General features: G+C 54.0%; 1 protein-coding gene across 2 annotated transcripts in view; it reads right to left on the bottom strand.

Moving 5' to 3' along the window:
* ADAMTS14 (ADAM metallopeptidase with thrombospondin type 1 motif 14) overlaps window positions 1–27445 on the bottom strand; it is a 76717-nt gene that overhangs the window by 37036 nt on the left and 12236 nt on the right. For both annotated transcript variants that reach the window (XM_036336992.1, XM_036336991.1), the window contains exons 3-4: window positions 15771–15927; window positions 10755–10945 (exon numbers count right to left, since the gene is read on the bottom strand). In XM_036336992.1, coding sequence (XP_036192885.1) covers window positions 10755–10945; window positions 15771–15927 — 348 coding nt within the window. The remainder of the gene's footprint in view (window positions 1–10754; window positions 10946–15770; window positions 15928–27445) is intronic.

Raw genomic sequence — 27445 nt, 5'->3', positions numbered from 1 at the left:
TTCAGCCTGGGGCTGACCCACGCAGTAGCCAGACCATGCCCTGGTTTCCCCTGGGTTAGGGCACTGAGACCTCACTAGGGTGCCACACTGGCAGGCCCTACCTCTGAGGCCCAGTGAGACCTTGGAGGCGGAGGCTGAGGCTGCTCTCTGAGTGGTGGAAGGAGGACACTGAATCCCCTGACTCCTTTCTCAGTTGCCACAGGCTCAGCTCTCCATCCTCTCCCCACAAGTTCATGATCATGGCCCCATATTTCAAAGGGCTGGCACTTCAAGCTGCCTTCTAACTAGGACGCCTCTTTAAGGCATGGCTCTCTCCCTGGAGCATGCACGTGGCCTGGATGGTTCTCCTGGGACGCAGCCACTTGGCCCACCTCACGCCCAGGCTGCTTGTGCAGGGTGGTTCCAGAGCGCACGGGAACAGACCACCCACCCAACAGAGTGCCTTCACGAGCCCACAATGCTCAGCACTCATCCCTACGACCCTTTTCCAAAGGGCAGTATTGGGGTCCAACCCCAGCAGGTCCAGGGGTCCCCAAAGGTGTGGACAGAGTCGGTGAAGAAGGAATGACACAGAGGCAGCGTTCAGGTGATCATCATAGCCGGGTTCTCTTGTCAGGTCTCCAGCCAGGTTCTGTAGCCAGTTCTCCAGCCAAGTTCTGTCTAGGATCTCCAGCCAGGTTCTGTAGCCATGTTCTCTCGCTAGGTTCTCCAGCCAGGTTTGGTCGCCAGGTTCTGTAGCCGGGTTCTTCAGCCAGATTCTGTCTAGGTTCTCCAACCAAGTTCTGTAGCCAGGTTCTGTCCAGGATCTTTTGCCATGTTCTCTTGCTAGGTTCTGTCTCTAGGTTCTGTGTAGGTTCTGTGTCTAGGTTCTGTGTCCTGTTGTCTTGTTACATCTGTATTTATACCAGTTGATTCCAATCCTATCAATCTCTATTCCAAAGGTTAGGGCGTTTCTTATCTCCATTCCAGGGAGTAAAGATTATGTAGCTTAAGCATGATTGTTCGTAGTTAAAGTGATTAATTACCCGCCTGGCACTTAGTTAAGGGGTTTTATTCCCTCCCTAACTTCAGGGGAAAAGCCCTACCTGGGGAAACAACCTTTCTCAGAGAGGTGACCTTGGTTAAAACACATAGTGCCAAGAAGGTATGCCAGGTCCCTTGAAACAGCAAGGATGGACCAGCTCCCGGCAGGGCAGCAGCCTGGATGCCCCAGGTCGGCCTGCCTGTGTGCACAGAGAGGCAGCGTGGAGGCCTGGAAAGACCCAAGCTCTGCTGGGTAATCCCACCCCTTGCGCCCAGCTCCCCTCTTCTGGGTGTGGATGCCCCAACCTTGCAAAGGCGAACAGAAGGTGAGCAAATGTCAGTGAGGTGAGCACCTGTCGGTCTGGAACTGCTGCCTCCCACTTCGGGAGCCGAGGCGTGGCTCCTCAGGCCACCCCGGGAACAGGATTTGGGGGTCTGACAGGATGTCCAGTGTGATGCTGGGTACGAAAGAGCTTTGTGAACCGTCAAGCAATCTTCACTCACGAGGGGAACTCATCATGATGTCTCTCCTGCCAGGACTCCAGCATGCGTCCTTCTGTGTCAGACCCTGTTCTCTGCCCGGTGGGCTTGTCAGGAAATGCAAATGCCTGTGTGTGGCCACTGAGCCAGCACCGTGGGGCAGGGTTCTCCGCCTGGCCATGGGGGACGCTTTGGCACTGGTGATTCTGCTTGGGAGTCGTGCCGTGCACTGTAGGACGTTCAGCAGCATCCCTGGCCTCCCCCTACCAAATGCCAGTAGCAGCCACCCCCTCCGCTGTGATAAGCAAAAAATATCTCTAAACGCCCCCAAATACCTCCTGGGTCGCAAAACTGACCTCGGTTAAGAACCACTGCCTTAAAGGAAGTGAATTTTTGCTTTGCTTGGGGGTCGGGGTGGGGGGTCTCTGAGTGCATTAAAAGCAGTGGAGAGTTTTTTAGGGGAAAACAAAAGAAGAGAGAGGAATAAAAGGAGGGGAGCAGGAGGCTGTGCCCATCCGGTGAGCAGAGAGGATGAGCTGCTCTGGAGGCTCATGGGCCCCGAAAGGAAAAGGCCTGGCAAAGCGACATTCTCTGACAGCAGGAAAGCAGCCTCTGTGAGGAATAGTTAATACGTTTATGTGCTAACAGAAGGCCACCCTCCTAGGCTGAGGCCACCAAGGTCCTGGTCTGACAGCTATCTGCACCCAAACCTCCCAGGTCTGGAAGGGGCACCCCGCTTTTCCAGGCAGGGCTCCGAAAGAGGCCCTGCGGTGGGTCAGAGCTGGTAGGACCCTCGCAGAGGCACCAGCCAATGTCTCCCCCACAGCCAAGCCCAACCCCTTTGTAGTGTCAGCCTAGCTGGGTGGGGTGAGAAGCAGGGTGGGCAGGGAGCCCACCACCCAGACAGATGGGCTGCCAAGGGGGGTCAAGCTGCAGACCGGCTCCGTGAGGACCGATGAAAGGCCTCTTTGTCTCCTCTCACCCTCCCTCTGCTCCAGCTCCAGGCCCTAAGAGGATCCCCCTGTCCTCACGTCCAAGGGAGTCCGCGCCCCAGTGATTGTGCGTCACCCCGACGCAAGCAAAAGATTCCCGCCATGTGCCCCGCTGGCCGGCCCAGCCACAGGTGAAGGGTGTGAAGCTGCAGGATCCTGACTCTGCTGAGGGGCAGCGCTCCTCCCCGCTCCAGGCTGGGAGCCCAGGGACCTCCTTCTCCTGCTTCCCAGAGCTGCTCACCCCAAGTTCTGCCGCAGCAACAGTGGGGGGAGGCACAGACTTTGGAATCGGATGGATCTGGGTTCCAATCCTGGCTCCGCCACCTATCAGCTGGGCAGGTTCTGAGCAAGTCACTTGGCTTCTCAGGGACACAGGGGTCCAAGGAATGTGGCCCACATCAAGCTCACTGAGGACTCAGGGAGCCCGTCTGTGAAGCTGCCAGCCCTGTGCCTGGCATGCGGAAGGTACTGGAATGAGCCGGTGCTATTTGAGGCATTGCAGGAAGCTGGAGAGTCCCTGTTCCTGGGTCTTTACGTGGGCCCATCACACCTTCTGCTGGTGTCCGTCTCTCCTCCCCGCTCCAGGTGCCACCCTCAGGCTCTGTTTTCCATACATTCCCTCCACACAAGAGCCCACATGGCTGCCTGGTAGAATGTCCTGCTGTAGCTAAGTCCCTGAGATTTCCCTGCACACCCAGGACAACGTCCCATTCCTGCTTCCACAGCCCTGCCATGCCACCCCCCGCCACCACCTCACTCCTCTACCTGCTCTGCCCCACCCCAAACACCCCCTCCCCCCAAGGCTGGCTCAGCTCTCTCCCCCAGTCCCTGGGGACAGCCACCTCTTCTAAACGCCTTCAGCGCTATTTCCAAGGATTCCCGGATTATTCCATGGGACTGAGGCTTGTTTTTGCAGCCAGACCAAAGCTCCTAGAACAGGAGTCTGCCCGTCATCCTGAGCACACACCAAGCGCTTACCAAATGCTAAACACAGCTGCCCTTCCACTCCAAAGCTCTCCAAAGGTCCCCTAGCCCTGAGATTGAAAGAAGCCTTAAGGAAAGTGACCCAGTATACTTGGGTAAACTGAGGCACGGAGAAAGACAAGTCCATCCAGGGCCCAGCAGCATGTGAGGGAGGGATGAGGAGGGAGTATTTGCCCACCATCTGGAGCTGCTTGAATATTTATAGCACACGCCAGGTTCATGCAAAAGAAAAATGAGAAGCAGGCCAAGAGCTGCAGGGCCTCACTAATAGCGTCTGCCTCTCCCCCCTGGGTTAGCACAATGGGACCATCCATCCTGGGAACCGGATCTCCTCTCTCTGATCCGCCCAGGCCAGCCCTAGCTTGGAAATCGGGATCAGAAATGGTCACAGGCAGGCACTCCCGGGGGAGAGCAAAGGGAAACCCTTGTACTGGCTTCATGAAACCCCTAAGAGAATTAGGCTTAAACATCCCAGCCAAATGAAAGCTCCCGAACAATGCCCAGGATGAGCTGCTGGCCCCTGGGAGGGAGAGGCTGCCGGCAGCCCATCCGCTCATCTCCATGGGCCGGAACTCGGGCTGGCTGTCCCCTGAGCCTTTGGAAGTGAGAACGCCGCCCGCCGGCTTTCCCCTGCAGCTTTCCCCACAGCAGCAGCCAGTCTGCCAGGCAGCAGCTCCCTAGCAAGGCCGCTTGGTGCCCAGGTCTCTCCCCCAGAGGAGCGGCCCCCCTGGGAGGCCTTATCTCCACCACAGCCCTCAGGCGTCCAAGGCCTGTTCTGCTCTCACATTCAAGAAGCCAATCAGGAGCACAACCAGCTTCGAACACGCTCCGGAACCTCTGAGAAGGCGCTGAGTCTCCTCCTCACCTACTTTCTGGCAGGCTGTGAGAGGAAGGAGGTGGAGCCAACACCATGGAAACAGCAGTCCCCGAGGCAGGCCCGCCTGGCACCGTCTTTGGTGAGCACGCAGTGGAGGAATGCCCTGGCCAAGACTGGGAGTCATGGGTCACAGGTCAAGGGTCAGGAGTTAATTTGGCCAAGAGGGCTGGAACCGGTTACCGTAAATTTCCAGGGACATGAGGAGGGACACCAGGAACTGGAGGGCAGCTGGTCTCCACGTCAGGAGCCTCAGAGCTTGGCAGAACTTCCCTGCTCCCCACCACCATCCACATGGTGTCGTACAGCTCCAGCTGAGGCACTGAACCAGACCCCTCTGAATTAACCGCATTTCAGTCTGGGCAAGGCAGCGGAACACCCAGTTCCAAAGTACACTTTTCTCTACAGAAAGAAACGTCTCCTCGTATGATCCAGCACAGTGTCTCTCCTGGTTTCCAAGGGAAGGCCCCGTATTCTTCTTGGGGAACAAGATCTTGTTGACTCTCCCCATCACCCTCCTAACGTCGCTGCCTCCAACCCTACACCTCAGGGTTCACCTCTTGCCAAGGCCCCAGAGATCAGCCGCTCCAACCTCCAGGTCACCTGAGCTGACCCTCTCGGAACCCTCTCTAGAGGGGCGCAGCCTAGACCGTCAGTGGGTCCGGCAGGGGCCTTGGCAAGGGCACACGGGGCCTAGAACGCAGAGCACATGGGTTTCCACCACAAGCAGAGACCAGAGGCTGGCACAGGGTCGTGGCCCCACTAGGACATGCACACATGCAGCCCCTCATTTCCTGGGCTGCAGCTGAGGTCCCGCCCCGGCCTGCCTGGGGAATCAGGCAGGAGCACAGAGCTGGCATACAGATTATCTTACACTGAGGTCATCTGAGATTCCACAGATGCAGAAAGATGCTTTCTCAGAAATTCCCGTATCTGACAAAGCAGCAGCTTCTGGGAAACCAGCCACCATAAATCCTTTTCCCCGGGGAATGCCATGGCCATGAGAAAGGAAGACCACGTGTACCTGCGTAAACAAACATCGCCACAGCTTTATTTCCCGTTAGTTCTCCTAAGAAGCGTTTGCCTTCCTAAAGAAACCCACTTGTCCCTCCCATAGGAGCCTTTCCCCCATGGTGTGTTATTTCCCGAATACCATCTCATGTGCTATAAATGTTCCCTGTTTGCGGCCCTGTGCCCGCCGATGTGAATGAATCGTGTCTCTGCTTTACTTTTTATCCAATCGCAGAGGTTTCCCCGCGTTGCTCTCTCCTGCCTCCTTCGTCTACCACCAATGGCAGACCCCCTTTATGTCCCCTCCTTTGATTGTAATCTATGAATTCTCCAGAGCATTTTCTCAATCCATTGAAACTGTTGTTGTCAATTGGGCACAAATAAGCTAATAAAAATTCTTACAGGTTTGGATGTTTCTCATGCGGACACTTCGCTGCCTGCTCTCCAGGAACAGATCCTGCTCCACCTCGCCCCACGCACATCAGTAGGTTCCACCCAGGCCCCCAGCCAACCCTCCAGTCCTAGCAATTGGTCCGGGGGAGCCAATTGCCTTTGAGGCTAGCTTTTGGGGAAGGGAGGAGAGGGGGGTTCCCATCTTTGAGTTGCTTAGGACTGTCACAGCCAGAACCCATAGTGTGTCTTGAATGAGACTGACACCCCTCCAGCTCCAGGAGCAGGACGGAGCCGTAGTCAGACGGGCAGCCAGATGCCCTGCCACCCATGAAAAGGCCTCTCTACCTGGGGTCCAGTCCAGGCCAGCACCCAGAGAACAAACAAGCGTACTTCCATGAAAGCTATGCCTTGTCCACCGCACGCCTTCAGCCTCGCCTAACTCTGATTCTAGGAAACTTCTTTACAACGGAGAGCTCTGTAGATGACTAATAGCAAAGCACAAGTCTCATCTATAGACATGCAAATCCTGTCTTCCCTTCCACCGCCAAATGCCAATGTTGCCTCCATTTGCACCTTCATCTCAGCATTTCTGACCTACAGATGTTTCTGTTCTTTGGGTTCTCTTTTGAACAGGTCATAACATCCGCCTCTTCCCTCATTAATTAGTGAGTAGGGCAAAATCTTTAACACACACCTCTGTTCAGTTTATTTTTAATATATTTTTATTTGTTGCAGAGAGGGAGAGAGAGAGAAACATCAATGATGAGAGAGAATCACTGATCAGCTGCCTCCTGCACGCCCCACACTGGGGATCGAGCCCGCAACCTGGGCATGTGCCCTGACCGGGAATCGAACTGTGACCTCTTGGTTCATAGGATGACGCTCAACCACTGAGCCACGCCGGCCAGACCATCCATCTTTATGTTATTTTTATTTTAGGGTCTTTAGGCCCAGCTTTGGACCCAGGCTCCCAGCACCAGAGGGCCTCCTTGCCCCCTCCCCTCTCCTGCTCCTCCTCCCTTTCCACCTGCTGGCTACTGGGGCCAACCTGGCTCTCCCACTAATGGGATTAATACTCAGCTGTGTGGTCAGCTGTGTGGCCTTAGGTTGGGCCAGTTATTTATAGAGCGTGAGTGGGTGGTCCAGTGCTCTGGTGAGGTGGATGTGTTCTTTGCATAGTCATCTTCTCTCTCTCCCTCTCTCAAATAGCCCACATGGTAGTCTTTGCTCTTTGAGTCCCAAACCACATGCTATGTAAGGAACAGAAGAATTAATATGCAAACTGTTGGCAGCCCCTTCCTTTCCTGGGGCTCCTGTAAGTGGAGTTGATTTGTACCCCTGCCTTTTCCCTAAAGCCGGCATTTCAGACAGAAATCTGTTATCTTCCCTTTTTCCCATCTCAGGGGATGCTGGCCCCCGGCTTCTCTCATAGACACAATCAGCTTCCACATTTATTGATCACCTATCAGGTGTTGGGCACTGTGCTGTGTGCTGTTGGGGTTCAAATAAGTAGAAGTCCCCACCCTCCAGAGACTTAGACAAAGAACTGCTTATACACACACACACACTAAGACAAATAATATGGCTAGAAGAACAACAGAACACATTACTTGCGTACTATGTGCCAGGCGTGTGCTAAATATACGTATTTAACTTTCACACACAAACAAGAGCAGATACCAGCATCAAAATATGAAGGCTCTCAGGTGAAGTATTGTAGCTGACACAAACTGGGGTGTCCAGCCAGCCCAGAACAATTTCTCCAGTGGCCATCCTGTAGCTTCCTTTGGGTAACTCTATCTCCTTCTCCAACATATAGTGATTGGTCCAAAGGGTGGTCATGTGATCCAAAGTTAGGCCAATCAGAGTCCTGCCCTCAGAATTTTTACCTGGGAACTAACTGTAGAGAAAACTTCTTTTGTCTCTGGCCTCAGAGCTATGGAGGTAGGAGTCGGCCTGATGTTGTGACACTGAAATCCATGCTCTTGTCAGAATCTGTCCCGTAGAGAAGCTAGTCAGAGACAACTAGGATGTCACAGAGAGAAAGAAACCTAAACACAGTCCATGCTCTGGACGGCATGTTCAGTGGTTAGAGCATCGGCCCTGGAACCGAAGGGCCACAGGTTTGATTCCGGTAAAAGGCATGTACCTGGGTTGCAGGTTCTCTGCCCCGGTTGGGGTGAGTGCAGGAGGCAACTAATTTAAGTGACTCTCTCACATCGATGTTTCTCTCTCTCTCTCTCTCCTCTCTGCCCTTTCTCCCTCCCTTACACTCCCTAAAATCAATGGAAAAAATACTCTCCACTGAGGATTAACAAAAAACAAACTAACAAACAACAACAAAAAAACAGTCCAGTTAAGCCTCTAGTATAGTGGTTCTCAACCTTCTGGCCCTTTAAATACAGTTCCTCATGTTGTGACCCAACCATAAAATTATTTTCGTTGCTACTTCATAACTGTAATGTTGCTGTTATGAATCATAATGTAAATATCTGATATGCAGGACGGTCTTAGGTGACCCCTGTGAAAGGGTCGTTCGACCGCCAAAGGGGTCGTGACCCACAGGTTGAGAACCGCTGCTCTAGTACCAATTACACTTACAACCAGTTCCATCCTCTCCCTCCCACAGTTTGGCCCATGAGCCAATCAATTACCCAGTTTTTCTTAATCTAGTTTGAGTTGGTTTTCCATCACTTGCTACCTAAAGAGTCCTCAGCAAGGCAGGTCCCTGCACAGGTCACACAACTAACGAGAGGCTGGCTGCATGCCCTCCTAGCAGCCTCCTCACTTCTGTGTGCCAGATTATGGGTCCCAGACAGCACAGGCAACGCTGTGACCCATTATCACCCTACGGATGCCTCCTGCCGGGATTGCACAGGGCCCCAGCATGCCGAGTACGCCTAACCCCAACGTGTCCCCCTTCTACCCCAGCTGTGTAGGACCACGGTGTTGACACTTCCGCCCAACAACTGTTGAGTTCCCAGAAATGTGTTACCACTCCCTCGTGAAAGTCATGTCATTATTATCACAAACCACTTATTGAGAGCTTATGCTATTCAAGGTACTATGCTATGTGCTGTTTAATCCTCCCCAAAACCTTGCATGTACGTACTGTCAATGCTGCTTTAAAAGTGGGGAAAGGGACACTCCAGAGGGTTAGCAACCTGCCCCCAAGGTCAAAAGACAGGAAGGGCCAAAGCCAGACAGTGTGACACCAAAGCCCATGCTGTTGGCCAATGCACTGATGTTCCTCTCTGCGCAGCACTGTGATCAGCTGCCTGTCCATCACAGCCTCCAAGAACTGTCCGTGTGAGCCTGGGTGTGAGGGGATTCTATCCTGCCCCAGCCCACGGGCATGAGCATGCAGCAAGCCAGCTTCCTCACAGGCCTCAGGTCAGAGGCCCTAACCCTAAGGCCACAGAGGCCCATACCGGGGCTGGGACCCTTGGTTTTCAAAAGAGGCCCCGCTCGAATTCTTCAGGACCACCATGTACTAGTACAGTGATGGCGAACCTATGACACGCGTGTCAGAGGTGACACACGAACTCATTTTTTTGGTTGATTTTTCTTTGTTAAATGGCATTTAAATATGTAAAATAAATGTCAAAAATATAAGTCTTTGTTTTACTATGGTTGCAAATATCAAAAAATTTCTATATGTGACACGGCACCAGAGTTAAGTTGGGGTTTTTCAACATGCTGACACGCCGAGCTCAAAAGGTTCGCCGTCACTGGTCTAGTATATGCATCTTCCTTCTCAGCTCTTGTGTTCAGATGAATGTTTATGAAGAGCCGTTAAGCTGAGTCACCTGCAGACTCAGAGGCGAAGGCCCCGCCCTGTTGTTTCCTGTCGATGCGGCATTTGCCCGCCCACTCCGCGGCTCACCTCCTCCTGCCTGGACCACACAGTGCCCGGCATGCGAGCGGGCCCTGACCCCAAGGTGTCACCCCCTCTACCCAGCTTCATAGAGAGAACCTGGGGTCCCCCCTTCCCCAGCACCTGGCCGTGGCCTCCACAGTTTCCACTTTCACCTACACCGGTCCTCACCCTTCCCAGAGCCTCGCCACAGGCACCCTCTGTCCGAATGCTCCAGGCGGCTCTCTCTTGCCAGAAGAGGAACAGTGTGGGGCCCGCCTGTGCCGCACGCACTCACCACCCTTCCCTTTCTGGTCTCTGTCATCTCTGCCCCTTTAGCTCAGAGGTGCCCACCTGAGCCCACAGGCCAAATGTGGTGTGCAGGTATGTTCTGTTTAGCATTCACAATGGTTTTTACATTTTAACATTTAAAAATTGGTAGTTTCACTTAGAAAACTGAATGTAAATGTTCCAAACAAGATTTTCTTAAAAGCACCTAAAAACAACCGCATTTCTGACCTTCCTTGAAGCATGCCTTCCGTGGACGAGAGCCCTGCACGTCTGCATGAGCGCCACCAGCAGCAGCTAAGTCGCCACCACCCACCTGGGACAGGGCACAGCTCTCTGCTTCAGCAGTCTTCAATTTGCCTGTGACCCTCACTTCCCGGCCTGCCAGGCCTCTGGGAACACCCAAGGCCCACACTAGGGGCCTGGGACCACCCACCCCCAGCCGATTGACAGCGCCCCGCCAGGATCCCAGCCCCGCATTGCCCATTTTCTCCAGATGAGGTAGGTGTCTCAGGCAAGTCCCGGCCACGCCTGAGTGAGGCTCCGAATGTGTCTGAGCCCAGAACCCTCTGTCCGGATGCTCAAGCTGGCCAGGGACTCGTGTGGATGGCCTGTGGACACCCAGCACAGGCATTACAGCTGAGGCCAGGCTGCAGCCTGGGATGGATGCCAGACCAGCTCAGGTCCACTCACCATGGAACCCACTGACGAGCTGGACGAAGGATCAAACAGAGATGCCCGAGGCCCCCCAGAGAACACCAGGCCAGAGAGGAACAGTGTGTTCAGACCAATTCTGGTGGTCCCACCCCACCCCCTGCCCAGCCCCCCAGTCCCCAGAGGCGGGGACACTCACGATGTTCATGAGGGTGAGGACGTAGTTCTGCACGTGCTCCTTGCCGTGGAAGCGCACCACGGAGTCGTCCACGGCCAGCAGCACCTCGATGCTGTAGCTGCCCGGCGTGGCGTGCCGCCGCTTCCGCTCCGCTTCTCCCAGCTGGCCTCCCGCCAGGCCCAGCAGGTTGGGAAGGTCGCCCGGGCCAAAGGCTGGAACCAGGATGGGAAGAGACCAAGGTCAAACCGACATCAGGGGCTGTCACTGGGCCACTGCCGTCAACCCCCGCCCCCGCCCCCCGTCACATGTGCCCCTGTTCCTGCTTCCATAAACCAAGGTAGCAGGAGGGTTTGTTCCATACCAGGTAATTCGTGTGCCCGAGCCCTTTTCCTGCCACAGAGCATGGCCGTCCTTGAGGCAATGAGTAGCAGGGGAGTGAAAACTAACCTGGGCCCCAGTTCCCACTTGGTCCTATCTCACTGTGCATCCTGGCCCAACCCCTGTCCATTCACTTCTCTGGACCTCCATCTCCCCTCCTGTGACATGCGGGTGGATAATCTCCATCTCTTGCCCCAGAAGTTATAAAAAATCAAAGGCGGCCCTGGCCGGTTTGGCTCGGTGGATAGAACATCAGCCTGCGGACTGAAGGGTCCCAGGTTCGATTCCGGTCGGGGGCATGTACCTTGGTTGTGGGCACATCCCCAGTGGGAGGTGTGCAGGAGGCAGCTGGTCGATGTTTCTCTCTCATTGATGTTTCTGACTCTCTGTCTCTCTCCCTTCCTCTCTGTAAAAAAAATCAATAAAATATATTTTTAAAAAAATCAAAGGCGGCAATGGGTGGAAACATCTTGATAAAGGAAAAAACTAATATTACCGTGGCTGATACAGGACATTTCAGACACCCCTAGAGTATTCCCCAAGCCTCTCAAAACCCTCCCAATCACTGCCAGTGACCCCAAATTTCACCATCACAGCTGTGGCCTTTTTGGCTAAAAACAAAATATATAACTAGGACTTATTAACTTGTGTTCATTAATCTAGGAGTTGTCAAACTTTTCCTGTGAAGAGCCAGATAGGCTTTGTGGATTATAGAGCCTCTGTCTGTGTTGCAATAAAACTTTACTGACAAAAACAAGTGGTGGCCCGCATTTGGCCCATGGGCCCTGAGGACAGGGCAACAGGAACCACAAGACTCAGTGCTACTGTCTTTTTATGTTTCCCTTGGTTGGGGAGCTAGAATACAAAAGGAAAAAAAGCACTAGACTTAAGGGCTAGAAAAAATGTGTGGCCACTGGCCTACTGGGGAAATGGAAAGAGGGAGGCCGGCCCTTGGGGTGATTGCAGCCTGGCGAGCAGGGCTCAGGCCAGCGTTGCCCTCACTTGCCCCTGAGGCCAAGGTGTTTCTTTGCAGGTGACACTGAACAACAGCTCCTGGCAGCCCGGGTGCCTGAGCCCAGTGGTGTGTTCAGCCACCCACAGACCAATTTCTGGGAGGGAGGAGGGAGGACCCCCAGGAGGAGAGGAGCAGGGCTCTCTGCACGGAGTGGGGAGAGCCAGGAGCAGTCACCCCCAACTTGTGAGCAGTGCCCGAAGGCTCACATGCTGCGAGTGAAATGTAACTTGACCTACACGGCTCTCCCTGCCAGGTGTGTCAAAGGGAGGCTCAGAGAGGTGGCCTGACATCTCAGGTCACACAGCAAGTTAACGGCAGAAGCGCAGAATGTAAACTCAGATCTGCCACTCTCCCATCATCACACCCTATCAGGGTCCACCCGCTTTCTCTCTCGGCAAAAACAGCGAGGGGGTTTGGGGGAGGGCCTACTAACATCAGCCATAGACTCTGGCGATGTCCCAACCACACCCTCCTCTATGTATCTCTCATCCTTCAGGCCAAAGTAGGTAACCCTCAAACTGTGGAGGCCGCTGGGAAGCCCACCCAGGAAGCCTCGAGAGAACAGAAAATGATGCAGCTGCTTTGAGAAACAGTTTGGCAGTTTCCCAAAGCGTTAAACATAGAATTAGCATAGGACCCAGAAACTCTACTCCTAGGCATGTACCCAAAAGAATTGAAAACACATGTTCCATAAAAACATGTACACGAATGTTCATAGCAGCATGATCATAACAGAAAAATATGGAAACAGCCCAATTGTCTATCGACAGATGAACAAAGTAACTGTGGTGCATTCCTACAATGGAATATTACCCTGCCGTAAAAAGGAGTGAGTACTGATACAGGATCCAACATGGATGAAACATATATGCTAAATGAAGGAAGCCAGTCACAAAAGGCCACATACAGTAGACTTCCACTTATAGGAGATGTCCAGGACAGGCAAACCTATAGCGATAGAAGGTAGATTAGGGATTGCCAGGGGGTGGGGATCGGGAAAATGGGAGTGACTGCTAATTAATGGGTAAAGGTTTATAGGGAAATTATGGAAATGTTCTGGAATTAGATAGTGGTGGTGGTTGCACAACATTGTGAATATAGTAAGAAACCACTGAATTGTACACTTTAAAATGGTTAAAATCGTGGATTTCATTTCAATAAAAAACACAGCGGCTCTGAGCCCCAGCCTGGCTGGCTGCCCGGCGTCTGGCAGCCCCAGCCTCCAGCCCAGGAACGGGAACCGGGGCCACAGGCGCACATGGCCTATTGGCGTCAGGAGGGAAGGGGAGGGTGGGAAAGGGTGACAGAGCAGGAGCAGGGGTTAGGGAAGGAAAGGGGAGTGTTGGGAGTATGGGAACATCCAGAGCACACCCTCCAAGGCCGAGGCAGGGTCCACAGGGAATCCCTGAGGAGCTGGGGTAAGGCCGGGAATTTCTACCCAGGACTTGGAACGGTTTAGATTTCTCACCAGAGCCCTTGACAATGGATCACTTAACTCTTCTTTGGAGTCCATCAAGGGTGTGTGTGTGCTGGGGCGGGGTGGGGTGTGAGCGTGACGGTGGGGCGTGAGTGGGTATTAGTGTGTGCGAACGAGCGTTAGTGAATGTGTAAGCTGTGTGACTGTGAGTTGGAGGCATATGACAGGTGTCTGTCGTAGGTGAGTGAGCGAATGTGCACAGGTGAGCGTGTCAGTGTCAGGGGTGCGTGCACGTTCTCTCCAGAAAGCAGCGGCCAACGCCATGCCGAGGGCCAACAAGATTCACTGGGGCCCCTCAGACCCCTCTGCTATGGAGCAGCTGGAAAACCACGATGGATCCCTGACGCCTCCTTTCCTTCCTTGAGGGGAGTTGGACACCCTCCCCCAGAACAGAACAGCTGACGTGAGGGACACAAACATCACTGAGACTTGGTATCTGCCCCCTAGGACACTCCCACCCCAGCTTGTTAGGAGGAAGGGGACAGTCCCAGGAGAAATCCGGGGGCTGAGGGGTCCAGGAGAAGGGACATCTGAGCTGGGCCGACTCCTGGGCAGGACAGGGACAGACAGAGATGGGAGAGGTGCTCAGTCTGGGGGAGATTCCTCCAAAGTGTGGCTACTGTGGCTAAGCAGGCGCTGACCAGCTGGCCCAGGCCTCTGTGTGCCAAGTATACCCAGAGATGAGGCAAACCCTTTCTTCTTCATCAAGAATGTTAAATGGAGACAGGCGCCCCAGAAACACTGCTCCACACACTGGGCTCAGACCCACTGCTGGTCTTAAAATAACAGAGCCAGAGTCACAGGTTTCCAAGAAAGTCTTCACTGCCCCTCGTCTCTCTAAGGAAGAGCCCAGATGGGCCCAGGGCATGGCATCACCCGTGGCCTGCAGGAGTTCCAGCGGGCGGCCTGATGAGAGGGCGTCACATGGAGTCCCGGGCCTGAGCTCCAACTCTGCCTGCTCAGCGGTCTCGGCTTCCCAGCCACAGCCCATGGCAGGCAATGGGGTTGGTCCAGGACTTCCCCAGGGTCACACCCCAAAAGAGGATTTAGGGTTTTTTGATTCAAAACTGGCCTCAAATAAAATGGAGCCCAATGAGCCTTGTCACTCTTCCCAGCCATGATGGAGGGAACAGTGCCCGTCACCACCCTGCCCCTGCAATCCACCCCACACTCCGGGCCTGCAGAGCCCGCCTCCTCTTGGCTAGTCCTGGAGCTGCGGCTTCTCTTATGAGGGCCATGGAGCGCAGCTGGAGCTTCAAAGGAGGCAGTGGATGTGGGGACAACTGGCTTTCAGTCATTCCTTCACGCTGTGCTCAACCCTCCAGGGCCCGGCTGGAGGTGGGGGTGGAGCTCATGGCTGGATTCCACCCAGGGCCTCCTCGTGTCCTCTTGGCCAAGGCTAAGTTGGACAGTGAAGCTGGCCACGGGCCCAGGACCAGCACACATTGCATCCACTGCTTCCTTCGCTCGGCTACGGGTGCAGAGTGCTCTGCTGGTCACCAGGATGCAGGGCCACCCTCACGTGTCAGTCGTCGGCCTAATAACACCAGTGGAATAAGAGCAACCCTTCATCAAGCACCTACCACGCGCCAAACTCCACGCTGGAATTTTCACACACACAGCCTCAGAGGTGAACAGCGACTGTCCTAACCTGACAGGTTAGGAAATGTGGCTCAGAGGTGTTAAGTAACTTGGTTAGGGTCCCACAGTAGACAGCACTGGAGACAGGATTTAAAAATAGTCTAGTGGACACCAAGCTGACCCCGATGCCCTGACACGAGGCAGATTCCCTACGAGCACCCTCAGAACTTCCCTCCTGTGGCCCCTGGGAGTGGAGCTGAGTGTTAGGGAAAGAGCTGACTACAGCTATTCCACCTACTGCGTGGGCAGAGAAATAGCCTTGCCAAGCAACGCTGAACTCCTCAGAGACCTCTGCAGCCCCAAGTTCCACCGTTCCAGAGGCTCTAGTTCCTCTAGCCCCCAATGGCAGACGGTTATAACAGCCTCTAAAACCCACTAGTTACAGTAGGCACAGTAGGTCTACGGGGCCCAGTCCCATTTTACAGATGAGAAGACGAAGGCCAGGCATTGAGTGGCTTAAGGCCTCAAGTTACCTCAAAACTGTTCACCCCAGAGGTCTGAACTTGGGGCCCTGCCCACAGCCTACCTTCATTGTGAAGGTCCCCTCCAGGCTCTGCCCACGCCTGCTGGACGGCTTCCCGGCGGTACACCACGTGTGTCCTCCCGCCTGCCTCCTTCTCTTGCTGCCCCCGCTCCAGGGGCTCAATGAAGTAGTCGGTGACATCTGTGCGGATGAGGCCCGCCTGAGCAGTGGGCAGAAGGAAAGGGGGAGAGAGAAGAGGCATGAATACATGGCACAGTACAAGTGAGCATTTGCAACTGCACATGTATGTGACCACATGTGTGTGACCACACGCATCAGGCTCTTCTTCCAGGGCCTTGGGGAGCTCTGGAACCCAGCAGGCAACTAGGGGGGGGTTGTAAGGAAGCTGTGCAAGGGAGCCCATGCCAATTTCACGATAAGCAGACCCACGTTTACTGTGTTGTGCACTCACGGGGTTCTACATAACATTTCATGTAATCAAGGGGTTCCAGTGCTTAAAGCAGGGGAACCACTGCCATGAGGGACACGCGCACACACCAGGGCACACAGAGAGGGAAATCCTATCGGTAAAGCCCAATTATCTCGAAGGTGGGAGCTGGTCCCCCGTCCACTACAAAGTGCTATTATTTCAGATTTAAAGCGTGTGGTATGCAAGCCAGGGAAAGCAGCTGTTTGCTGACGATAAATGAGCCAGAACAGTGCCCCAGGAGTGCGTGCTCTGTTTTCAATCTAAGTCTGTGCCTGCATCAAAATGTTCTCTTTTAAAAATCAGGTATTGGCCTTGGAAATAAAAACATATGACCTTCGGCAAGCCCAGCCAATATGTTATTAGGCTCTGATGAAGGCAATGATCCCGGGGGCAATGAAACCTGTAACGAGATGTCTGTGAATGTATATGTAGCTGCACAGCCCACCCCCCACACACGTGTCAGCTCTATAAAACTGGTAAGACCAGCCCACCTCCCACAGTGCCTGGAAAATAGTAGGCAATCCTTAATAAATATATTATTTGTTGAATTCCTTCACTCCTCAACAAATATGTATTGAGTGCCTACTGCATACCAGCACTGCTTCAGACACTGGCAATACAGCTGTGAACACAACAGTGAATGAAGGAATTGTGTTAATGAATCTGTGGGACCGCCCTCGCCAGTTTGGCTCAGTGGATAGAGCGTTGACCCAAGGACTGAAGGGTCCTGGGTTCGATTCTGGTCAAGGGTACGTACCTCGGTTGCAGGCTCGATCCCCAGCCCTGGTCCGGGCACACACGGGAGACAACCAATCCATGTGTCTCTCTCATATCGATGTTTCTCTCTCCATCTCTCCCCCTCCCTTGCACTATCTCTAAAAAGCAACAGGAAAATATCCTTGGGTGAAGATTAATTAATTAAATAAGCAAACAAACAAACAAATACATCTGTGGGACCTTCCCTGTCCGAATAGGAGCGCCTCTTTTTCAAGCAGCTGAGCTCACCAATTTCCCCACCTCAGCCTGCTTGGAGGTTGTACTGCAGGGAACGGGGCCGAGGCCTACGGAGCACTCGCCGCCGAGCCTCCCAGCAGCAGCCGATCTGTCTCATGTCCCTTCCAGCTCCATCTGTTGATCAAACTGAAAACACCACGAGGATCCAAACTAAGACGGCTGCCTCTATCTCATAAACAGACCCAACCAGGAGGCCAAACACATTCCCCTGGGGAAAGAGCAGGACTGTACTGGAGCAAACTTGGGGCTTCCCAAGGTAACCCCGGCATGAGGCAATACTCAATTGTCTGCAAAAGTCCGGGTCTGCTTATTAAAATGTCAACATCAAACCTTGTACTGTGCATCCTTCCTTTCATCCAGAGCACTTCTATGCTTTTACTTTTGCACCTGCGGTGTGCCAAGGGCAGGGAGAACCAGATAATAAATGAGGCCCAGCTTCTGGCTTTGAGTTGCTCATCGCCTGGAGAGAAGGGCCGCAGAGGAGCAGAGCGTGGCCACGCGTTGTGCTCGGTGCTGCAGTGGGTATACCTGAAGCACGGGCATCCCTCAGGCTCTCAGGTGCAAGAGACAGACACTCAACTTGAACCCTCTTGGCCCCAAGTGCAGTGCACTGGCCCCATGACAAACCATGGCAGGGGCGGGCGCTGGAAGGGAGGGACCCGATGCCCTCAGCTCCCTCTCCAGCCCGCCTCTCAGCACCTTCTGCATCAGCTTTGCTCTCCTACACAAGGCTACAGAGTCCACTCTTGCAGACACCTGCCCCCTGCCACCAGAGACAAGGAGACTTCCCGTTAACCTGCAACAAGGGAGCCTGGTTGGTCCAGCCGGAGTCACATGGTCACCCTGGGACTCACAGTCCCCGCTAGACCCCCAGGGCCAGCGCAAGGGAGATGACTGCCCCTGAAGAGAGAAGCTGTTAGGGTGGCAGAAGAAGCCCACCTGAGCTGGAAAGGGCGGTCCAGGTAGGGGCCTGGGCAAGGGTGTGGAAGCATGAAGGGTGGTATGGGGACCAGGGAGGCATTCAGGATCCTGGGCAGAGGCTGAGCCAGAACCTGGACAAGTGTGGCCAAATCCAAGAGCCTTGGCCACGCCCATCCCTCTTTCTGTACCCCTCACTGACACTCAGGGGGATTGTTCCTGCCCCATTCAAGACCACCAAGACAGGAGACCTCATAGCAGAAGTCAGAAGGCCTGTGCTTCATCCAGGCCAAAGTCATACAAACCCAGGCCCCTGAGCGCTGCAGCCTGTGCGGGCTCTGCCCATTGCCCCTCTGGAAGCAGCCTGGCAGTAGAATTCTCCAGGTCAGGGGGCAGAAGACCCCACTGGGCACACTGTTCTGAGACTTGGTTAACCAACTGCACGAGGAGGATTCTTCATCTGACATTCCCTGCCTCATCACCCAGTGGCTCCATTGGGCCACCAGATCTCAGTGCCTCATAGGAGGGATGCAGGTTCTGGAACAATCACACAGCCTAGGGCTGGGCTCCAAGGCACTGCCTTCCAGCCCAACCCTCCCTGCCCACAATCATGGACCACACCGGCCTTTCCAGGTCACCTGCCTGCCCAGTCTGGGGCTTCAAACCCTCAGCAACATCCCTGATTAGGAGACCTCTAACTTTTGTTCCGATGCCTCTAGTGACAGAGAGCTCCCTCCCTCAAGATATAATCTTTTTTTAATGTAAGGACACTCAATGTTTCATTGAGCTAAAAAAACACTCTTGCTGCATTCTACCTTTTATAAAGTCTTATTATCATAGTAACAGGACCTGCCACTTTTATTTACAAATATTATTTCACCTTTACAACAATCCTATGAGGTTGCCACAAATACTAGACCCAGTTCATGGATGAGGAAACAGGCTCAGAATGGTTAAGTAACTTGCCCAAAGTCACCCAGCAAGTGACAGGACTAGAACAAGAGCCCAGCTCTATGTGGCTCTTAACCACTGGACTGTATTACCTCAGGCCATCCTGGGCCCTGCTTCTGCCCTTGGGGGCCACTTGGAACAAAGACTTTTCTTTCATAATCCACTTGCATATCCCTGGGCCTCTGCTCTCGTCTGACCTTGAAGAGCCAGCAAGATGTTCACTTCCCACCTCTAGGCAAAAAAAAAGGCTCCAAAGGAAGTCAGGCCTCCTCCCACGATGGCGTGAGAATGAGAAAGAAATTTCAGCACAGTGCCCCCAGGAGACTGACCCCTCACCCCACACCCCACCCTCATCACACCCTCAGCACTCCTGTACCAGAGTGGAAGTACCAGGATTCCTGAGCCTAGCTCCGCCCCCACGCAGCCCGCAGGCCTCTCTCGGGGGAGAGTAAAACAACCCCTACTTCCCCACCCTGTTTAACTGTTTAGGGCAAAGACAGCTGCAAGTGTCAAGCATCTTTGTGACTGTGGGTCCCACCAGTTTCCATCCCGGATCAAGGACAGAACTTCCCAGCAAGTTTCCTGTCCGCTTGGTGCCTCACGTCCAGTCTTGACAGGCCATTCTTGTCCAGGCCTGGGGGCCCCTCCACCTCTGAGACCCTCCTCCTAGCGGGGCTGGGCCACCCGACCAGGCGGCAGGCTGGCCGGCCCTCCCACGAGGCCTTCCGTTTCCCCATCTACGCCACGAGGGGTTTGGCCCACGATCCCTCCAGCGCTGCCCTGGCCAGGAAACCAGGCCCATGCAGGGCAGACAGACTGGCAACGGGAACTTTCCGGCTCTCTGCCCCTGTGCCACATGACGCCCGTCTCTCAATTTATGAGATGTTTATGTTTCTGAAAAGTGGCGGCTAATTTCAAAGCTCTAAAATCAAATCAGATTTCTGTGGAAGCAAAAAGGCGGGAAATGAGTTCTGGTAAGTTGGGAAAGACATGTCAGCCAATTCTGTTTTCACCGTTAAGTTATTCAAGGCCTCGGGCGATTTCTCTGAATGGAAACTCGCCAATGGGCAGTCCCAACCCCCCTGAGCCAAGCTCAAGACCTTTAATAGAACTGTTCTGCGGGGCCTTTCCTAGAAGGTGACTGGCTGATGGGGGAGACTTGTTTGACTTTTCCAACATGACTGTGACATTGTTTTGGTTGTGAAGGGGCCACCTCCTGCTGCCTTTTCATGCAGAGGCCTCCAGGCCATGCTAATTGAGATTTTCCAGTCCTGCTTCCCAGGGGAAGCCCCCAGCTCCTGAGTAATTCCAGAGCAAATCACTCCTGGTGACAGAGAGGTGGGTGCTGGCTTATGGACCCTGCAGTGGGTCATAACTGAGCGAGATCAGTTGTCACCAGTAGCTTATCATCAGGGTGAGGTCCCAAATATTTTAGCAAATTACTGAAGCCCTAGTATTTTGGAATTAGTATGTGTGTGTGCATGTGGATATAAACATGTTTATCCTAAAATTGCATGTACTTGCATGTAAATTTGGGAGGCAAGGGTACAAAGAGCCAGGGAGGTCCCGGGAAGAGACCCCCCGAGGCCTGGAATACATGTCCTTAGATGGTGCAAGAGCCTAAGGACAAGGGCAGCGCTCCATCTGTGCTGAGTCAAGTGCAGAGACAACAGGCAAGGACCCAGCCAGGGGTCCTGACAGGGCAAGGGTCTTGGCTCTGAGAAGACAGCTTGGCTCTGGGACAGGGGATCCTGAACCCACACGTGGCACCCTCCGTTCGCCAACCTTTGTTGACTGCCCAGAAGAAGGGAGCATTTCAAGATGGCAGTGCCAGTGGAGCCAGGTCTCCTCTTCCGTCTCCTTCCAAGACTGGCCTCTGTGGGGCCTCGCAGAAGAGAAAGAAGCAGGGCAGGCCTCCTCCAACCCCCCCATCCCACCACCTCCCAAGGAGCGTGCATTCGTGGGCCCGAACTTGTTCTGGAAATTCCATCATGAGAATTTTACTGCCAGCTGTGCTTAGGTTCTAGGCTTCCAGCAAATTCAGCTTGAACCTGTTCCACCGTAGGAAATGAAAGAAAACCGTGCAAGTGGAGTCTGAGGTGGCGCGCACACTGGGAGTGGAGTGAGAATCAGAAATGCCTGCCACCCGCCGGAGCTGGTTTGGCTCAGTTAGCCCGGGGACTGAAGGGTCCCAGGTTGCAGGCTCGATCCCCAGTGGGGGGCGTGCAGGAGGCAGCCAATCGATTATTCTCTCTCATCATTGATTGTTTCTGTCTCTCTCTCCCTCTCCCTCCCTCCCAGCACAGTCCAGGAGAAAGCGGAGACCCGGCCATAGCCTCCACCTTGCCTCCATTTCCAGGTCTCATGTCTCTCCTCAGCCCATCCCACAGGGACTTCTAGAACCATCACTTCCCGGAAGCTGCTTTCGTCAGGGCCACCTGTGACCTCAGTGGCCAGAGCCAGCAACCAATTCTTCATCCTGGTCTCACTCAGCTCATCCAGCCACACATTTCTCCTGGGAATTTCCCGATCCCAAGGCTTTCAATACCAGGTACTTTCAGATAACTCCTAAATGACATCCCAGCCCTGACCCTCCCAGAATTCCATGTGGAATTGTCCAACAGTCTCCTTGACAGAGACCCTAGGCCTCCGCTGGGCACCTCAAACTTTAGAGCCAACCTCCCCCTCCTCCTTTGCCACCCCATCCCAGAAAATGGCACCATCCTGTTCCAGCCACTCCAGTTAGAATTCAAGAGGAGGGGTGGGCCCGGGAGTGGGGCTTTCAAATCCTTCCCCCACCTCTCCCACCACCCTTCATTCTGTTGAGTCGGTTCAACTGAAAGCTGCACCCAAGGTAGCCTGCAGGCACTAGACCCTCAGATGGGTCACCCTGGGCCCGTCTGTCTCAGAGTTATGAAAGAGGGGGCCAGCCCCACCCCACACACCCACCCCCCCACACACCCTGGGACCACCACTCCTGCCAGGTGGCCCAGACCCTTTCCTCCCTCGGTACGTCTTCAGGATAACCACTGCAAGCTAGACATGAGGGGGTTGGGGTGGCGTAAGGACATGAGAGACCAGCCTCTGCTCTCCTAACTAGGGACTTGTACCCAGAACATATAAAGAACACATGTAACTCAATAATAAAAAGACAAACAACCCAGTTTAAAAGTAGAAACAGGATCTAAGTAAACATTGCTCTAAGGAATACATACAAATGATCAATAAGCCCTTTAAAAGGTGCTCAACATCATTTATCTGGAGGGAAATGTAAATCAAAACCACAATGAGACACCCCTTCGCACCCACTAGGATGGCTAGAATCAAAAGGTCCCATAATAAGTGTTGCCAAGGATGTGGGGAAAGTGGAACCTTACACATTGCTGGTGGCAATGAAAAGTGATGCAGCCACTTTAGAAAACAGTCTGGAAGTACCTCAAATATGAAACAGAGTTACCATATGGCCCAGCAAGTCCACTCTTTGGTATGTACTCAAGAGGAATGAAAACATATGTCACACAAAGACTTTTACACAAATGTTCACTGCAGCACTGCTCACAAGAGCCAAAAAGTAGAAAACCCAAATGTCTATCACCTGATGACTGGATAGACAAAAGGTGGTGTATCACACAATGGAATATTATTCAGCCCTAAAAAGGAATGAAGTACTGAGATATGCTGTAATGTGGTGAATCCTGAAAACATTACAGGGAATGAAAGAAGCCAGTCACCAAAGCCACATATATATGGCTCCATTTACATGAAATGTCCAGAATAGAGGGAAATCTATAGAGACAGAAAGTAGATTAGTGGTTATTGGGGGATGGGGTAATAGATTAAAGGGGTGATAGCTAAAGGGCACAGGACTTCTTTTTGAGAAAGAGGAAATGTGGTAATAATTATACAACTCTGTGTATATGATAAAAATCCACTGAATCACATACTTTAAATCGGTGATTTGCGTGGCAGGTGAATTTTATCTCAATAAAGCTATGAAAAAAAGATGACACATACACAGGGAGATGCCACGCATGCACCAAGGTGACACACACACACATGCACTGAGACAACATACACACAGAGACAACACATGTGCAGGCAGACAACATACACACACACACACACACACACACACACACACACACACACGGTGCACAGGCGGCCCACTACCACGAAAGCATGAGTCAGCAGAGCTGGGATGAAAGCCTGAGGTTGCTGAGATTCATATAATTCAAACCTGATGTGGAAGCCCCAAGCCACAGAGCTCTGCTGGAGGCTGGGCTGCCAAGGCCTGGGCCCACGCCAGGGAAAGTCTAAAAGCTGATTCACCCCAAGCTGCAGCCTTGAGAACAGGCAGGAGGAAGAGCCCTGGGAGGATGGAGCCCAGAATCGCCAGGCTTGTCCTCAACTGGCACACCCTGCCACGCCCACTCAGGCGGCCTTAGAGCTCCCAGAACAGGCCAAAGGGTTGGAAGAAACACCAGGAAGCAGAGAGCCTCCACCAACTGGAGGAAGTTATCTGGGATGACCACTTGGCCGCACTTCCTGGGGTCACGACCTCTGCAGGCCCCACACCCTGGGAGGTGCTGGGTGAAAGGTGACCGAGGTCTTGCTGGGCCCAGGCCATTTCCAGCAAGAATCCTTCTCGGGGGAGAAGTGATGTGGGGAGTGTGGGGAGTAAATGCAGAGACACTAAAGCCAGAAGCTGGGCTCTGCGACTCTCAGACCATCTCATCTTGGCAAGTCGCTCAACGTCCCTGTGCTACAGGATTACAACACACCTCTCTTTGGGGCTGCCCTGAGAAATACACATAGAGTACCAGAATGGTCGTCCTGGCAGCAAGGACCATGCACGCGCTCGATCTGCCGCATGGTTATCATGACTATCGTTCAAAGTGTGCCCGGGAGCCCAGGGGCTCATGCGGGGGTGCCAGAAGCAGCATTCCGGAACCACAGGATGCTTTGTCTCTAACTCCTGGCTCCACGGTGACCTGGCTTGGACCTGCTCAAATCCCCTGCCTGTAAGCAGTAAAGAATACCTGTGGTTGAGCATCCTTAAGGGGAGAGGTCCGCACCAACAGGATGCTGGTGCAGGGTAATGTTAAAGGTAAGAACATGCACAGATAAAAGGTCGGTGGAAACACTCAGTTGTTGGAGAGTTGTCTCTTGGGGGCAGCACTGTAGGCAATTCCTTCTCTTTAGACTTTTCTAACTTTTCTATAATCCCCCTATCTGATAAGGAAAGCCAGTCCTGCACGAATGTCTGCCTGCTACAATGAGCAAGTCATGCCTGGACAACAATTTTTCTTAAGCAAAGTTTTAAAAAAGGAGACAAACACCATGGGAGTCTCCTCCTGTCATCCAACCTCCTTGCAAAGTGGTGTAGAGGCTGCCTGGGCGTGAAGCCCCTGGGCCTCCACCCAAGCAGGTCCTTCCCAGCTGGTGGCACAGGCCCTCTGCAAGCCTCAGTTTCCACACCTGAAGCCAAAGGGTTGCTGGGAGGATGGAATAAAACAATGAAGAGGATATCCCTCCTGAGGCCTGGCCCACAGCAGGGTGGCTGACTACCTTTCCTTCCTTCTTCAACCTGCCTCTCCTGGTCCCCCATGAGGTGACCCTAACTTTTCCGTCAAACCCAGGAGGCTACGCCAGTGGTCTCACCCCTGGATGCCCATTAGAATCAGCCGGGGATTTGCAGAACTACTGACGCCCAGGCTACCCCCCCCCCCCCCCAGTGGTCAGCAAACTGCGGCTTTCGAGCCACATGCGGCTCTTTGGCCCCTCGAGTGTGGCTCTTCCACAAAATACCGACTTCTGTGCATGGGCCACGAAGTTTCAATCGCACTGTACACACGTGCCCGCACGTGGTATTTTGTGGAAGAGCCACACTCAAGGGGCCAAAGAGCCGCATGTGGCTCTCGAGCCGCAGTTTGCCGACCACGGCCCCAGACCAATGAATCAAATCTCAGCGGTGGGGCACTGGATGTTCTCAACGCTGCCCAGGAGAGTCTAATGTGCAGCCAGGGCCCGAACCAATGGTCTAGGCTCTGGAAGCTTCCAATAATGGAATGGTACTCAGAGGAAGTGATCATCCATGTTTCACAAAGACAGCAGTAGCAGCATGGAGTGTCGAACCAGAAGAGTTTGTCATGATGCAGGAAATGGGCAAGAAAGACAGAGAGGGAAGGAGAGGGCAGTGGGTGCGTGCCCTGACCGAGGGGCTGGGGGACGGAGTCTGGACAGGCCGGCTTCCTGCGCAGCCCTTCCGCTGTGAGCATCTCCTCGGGCTGAGCGTGACCAAGGACCATCTGGACCACGTGTGAGCGGTGCCTTAGGTGCTGCCTTAGAGCTGACCATCCCCTCCCCTCGAGGTGGGACTCCATGTGAGTGAAGAATAATTGACTAAAACTTTCCCTGAGCAGGGTGGGGGTCTTGGAGGTGGGAAACGAGGGCTGTGGTCTGCTGGGTAGCCAAATCAACGATGTCACAGCCCCCCAGCTGGGGAGTCTCCACGCCAGTACCTCTACGATGGTGATGAAGATGAAGGCGTGATTGAGTCTGTCCTCTGGCCTGCGGAAAACACAGCTGCTTGGGTCTTCAAAAGCTTGGTCAATGTTCTTAAAGGCAAGGTGCTCAGTTGTGTGATCCCACCCCAGTGGCGGCTGGCTGGCCCAGGGGCAGGGCAGGGCCTCACACTGCAGGTGTCGGCGACTCCCCTTGGGCTGCAGACCCCCACCCTGGAGCCCAACCAGAGTCCAGGGAGGACTTTGCCAGGCTGGCAACCACCCCCCGTTTCCATCCCCCGCTCCCAGGAGCCACGTGGTTCTGAGGCTTCTCCCTTTGTCACCACCACGGCCCACCAAGCTCGGGCTGGGAGCTCTGCCTGGCCCCCTGCCTGGCCTGGAGTCCTGGCAGCAGAGGCGGCAGCTTCAGGACGAAGAGACAGGAAGGAGCCCTCACGTGCCAAATGGCGGGTGGCTGCCAGGCCCCGAGCTGAGCAGCAGCCCCCTGCATTGAGGCCCTGCAGTCTGAGCCCTACGGCTCAGAAGCCAGCCAGCTGATGGTGGGACAAACGTAGGGAAAAGAGGCCGCCAGTCCCTCCCACGGCTAAGGTCACTTGTCCCAGATCCTTGATCCAGCCAGGCCTCCCCTCTGATCCCTTAGCCTGGCTCAGAGCAGTGTTGGCTTGGTTTTAAACTATGTCTCCCCCACATGAGATCACGCATGTAAAATGTTTCCCACTTAGTCTGACACATGGCGGGTCTGCAGTGAGTGATAAATGAGGGATGTGTGTGGGGTGGGGGTGGGGTGGTGGCGGTGAAGGTTCCCTACAGAAGGAGGGTGAGCACTGGAGGACAGAAAGTAGATGGGCCGCCCGAATTCCGTGCCAGGCCCAGCTCCACACACATCCCCTTCAGGCGCCACCACATCCTCCGCACGGTGGGAGGAGCCCCCGGGGAGCTGGAAATCACCATCAAACGAGGCAGCCACTGTCCTGACTCCTGCGTAGGGCCCAGCACAGTAGCATGTTTTCCAGATTTCTTAGAACTCAGACACTTCATCAAAGCTTGTCTGTGCCGAGCCCTCAGTTACTAGCAACCCGAAGCCCACATGCCAGCCGCTCCGGCCATTCACCGGGTCCTCCACTCACTTTACGCGTTCACCCACATCTCTGCACGTTTACCTCTCCTAACCTCTGTCCCCAGCACTATTTATCTACTCATTCATTCATTCTTTCATTCATTCATCAGATATGCACTGAGCAGGCCCTGTTCTAGGTGCTGGGGACACAGCCAAAAATTCCTCCTCACCTCCAGGTGGGAACTAGGTAAAAATATGGCACACCACATGGAAATAGCCATGGAGAAAAACCAAGCAGAGGAGAAAACGGGGGGCTGACATTTCAGACAATAAGCGAGTCAGGGATGATGTTCTAAGAAGGGGACATCTGAGCCAAGGCCTGAGGAAGGTGAGGGGCAGGTGCTGGCAGTTCTGGGGAGGGGTGTCCCGGCAAGGAGGGCATCAGGAGCAGGGGGGGAGGAGCAGAGGAGGTCGCAGGAGGACCGGCAGGAGGAACAACTCCAGGGCCCACGGAGCTGCTCCCAGGGAGTATTAGGGGGTGGAGGGGTCTCGGTGAATAGTTGAAAGGATCCAAGCGGGGAGATCAGTTAGGGAGGCCGTGCCCATCACCCAGGGAGACAGCAGGGTGGTTCGGACCACCTGGCACTTGTTATTCCCATCAAGCCTGTTTCTTTGTCTTTTGGAATCAATAGCAACAACCCTGGTGCCCGCCTCCCCCCACCCCCCACAGGTGTCCTGCTCTGAACCACAGGTGTCCACATGGCCCCAGGCCTTTGCCCCTGCT

Source organism: Myotis myotis, unplaced genomic scaffold, assembly GCF_014108235.1.
Source record: "Myotis myotis isolate mMyoMyo1 unplaced genomic scaffold, mMyoMyo1.p scaffold_m19_p_15, whole genome shotgun sequence".
In the NCBI taxonomy this organism is placed as follows: Eukaryota; Metazoa; Chordata; class Mammalia; order Chiroptera; family Vespertilionidae; genus Myotis; species Myotis myotis.
The sequence above is the reverse complement of the archived record's forward strand: the minus strand, read 5'-3'. Positions and strand labels throughout refer to the sequence as shown.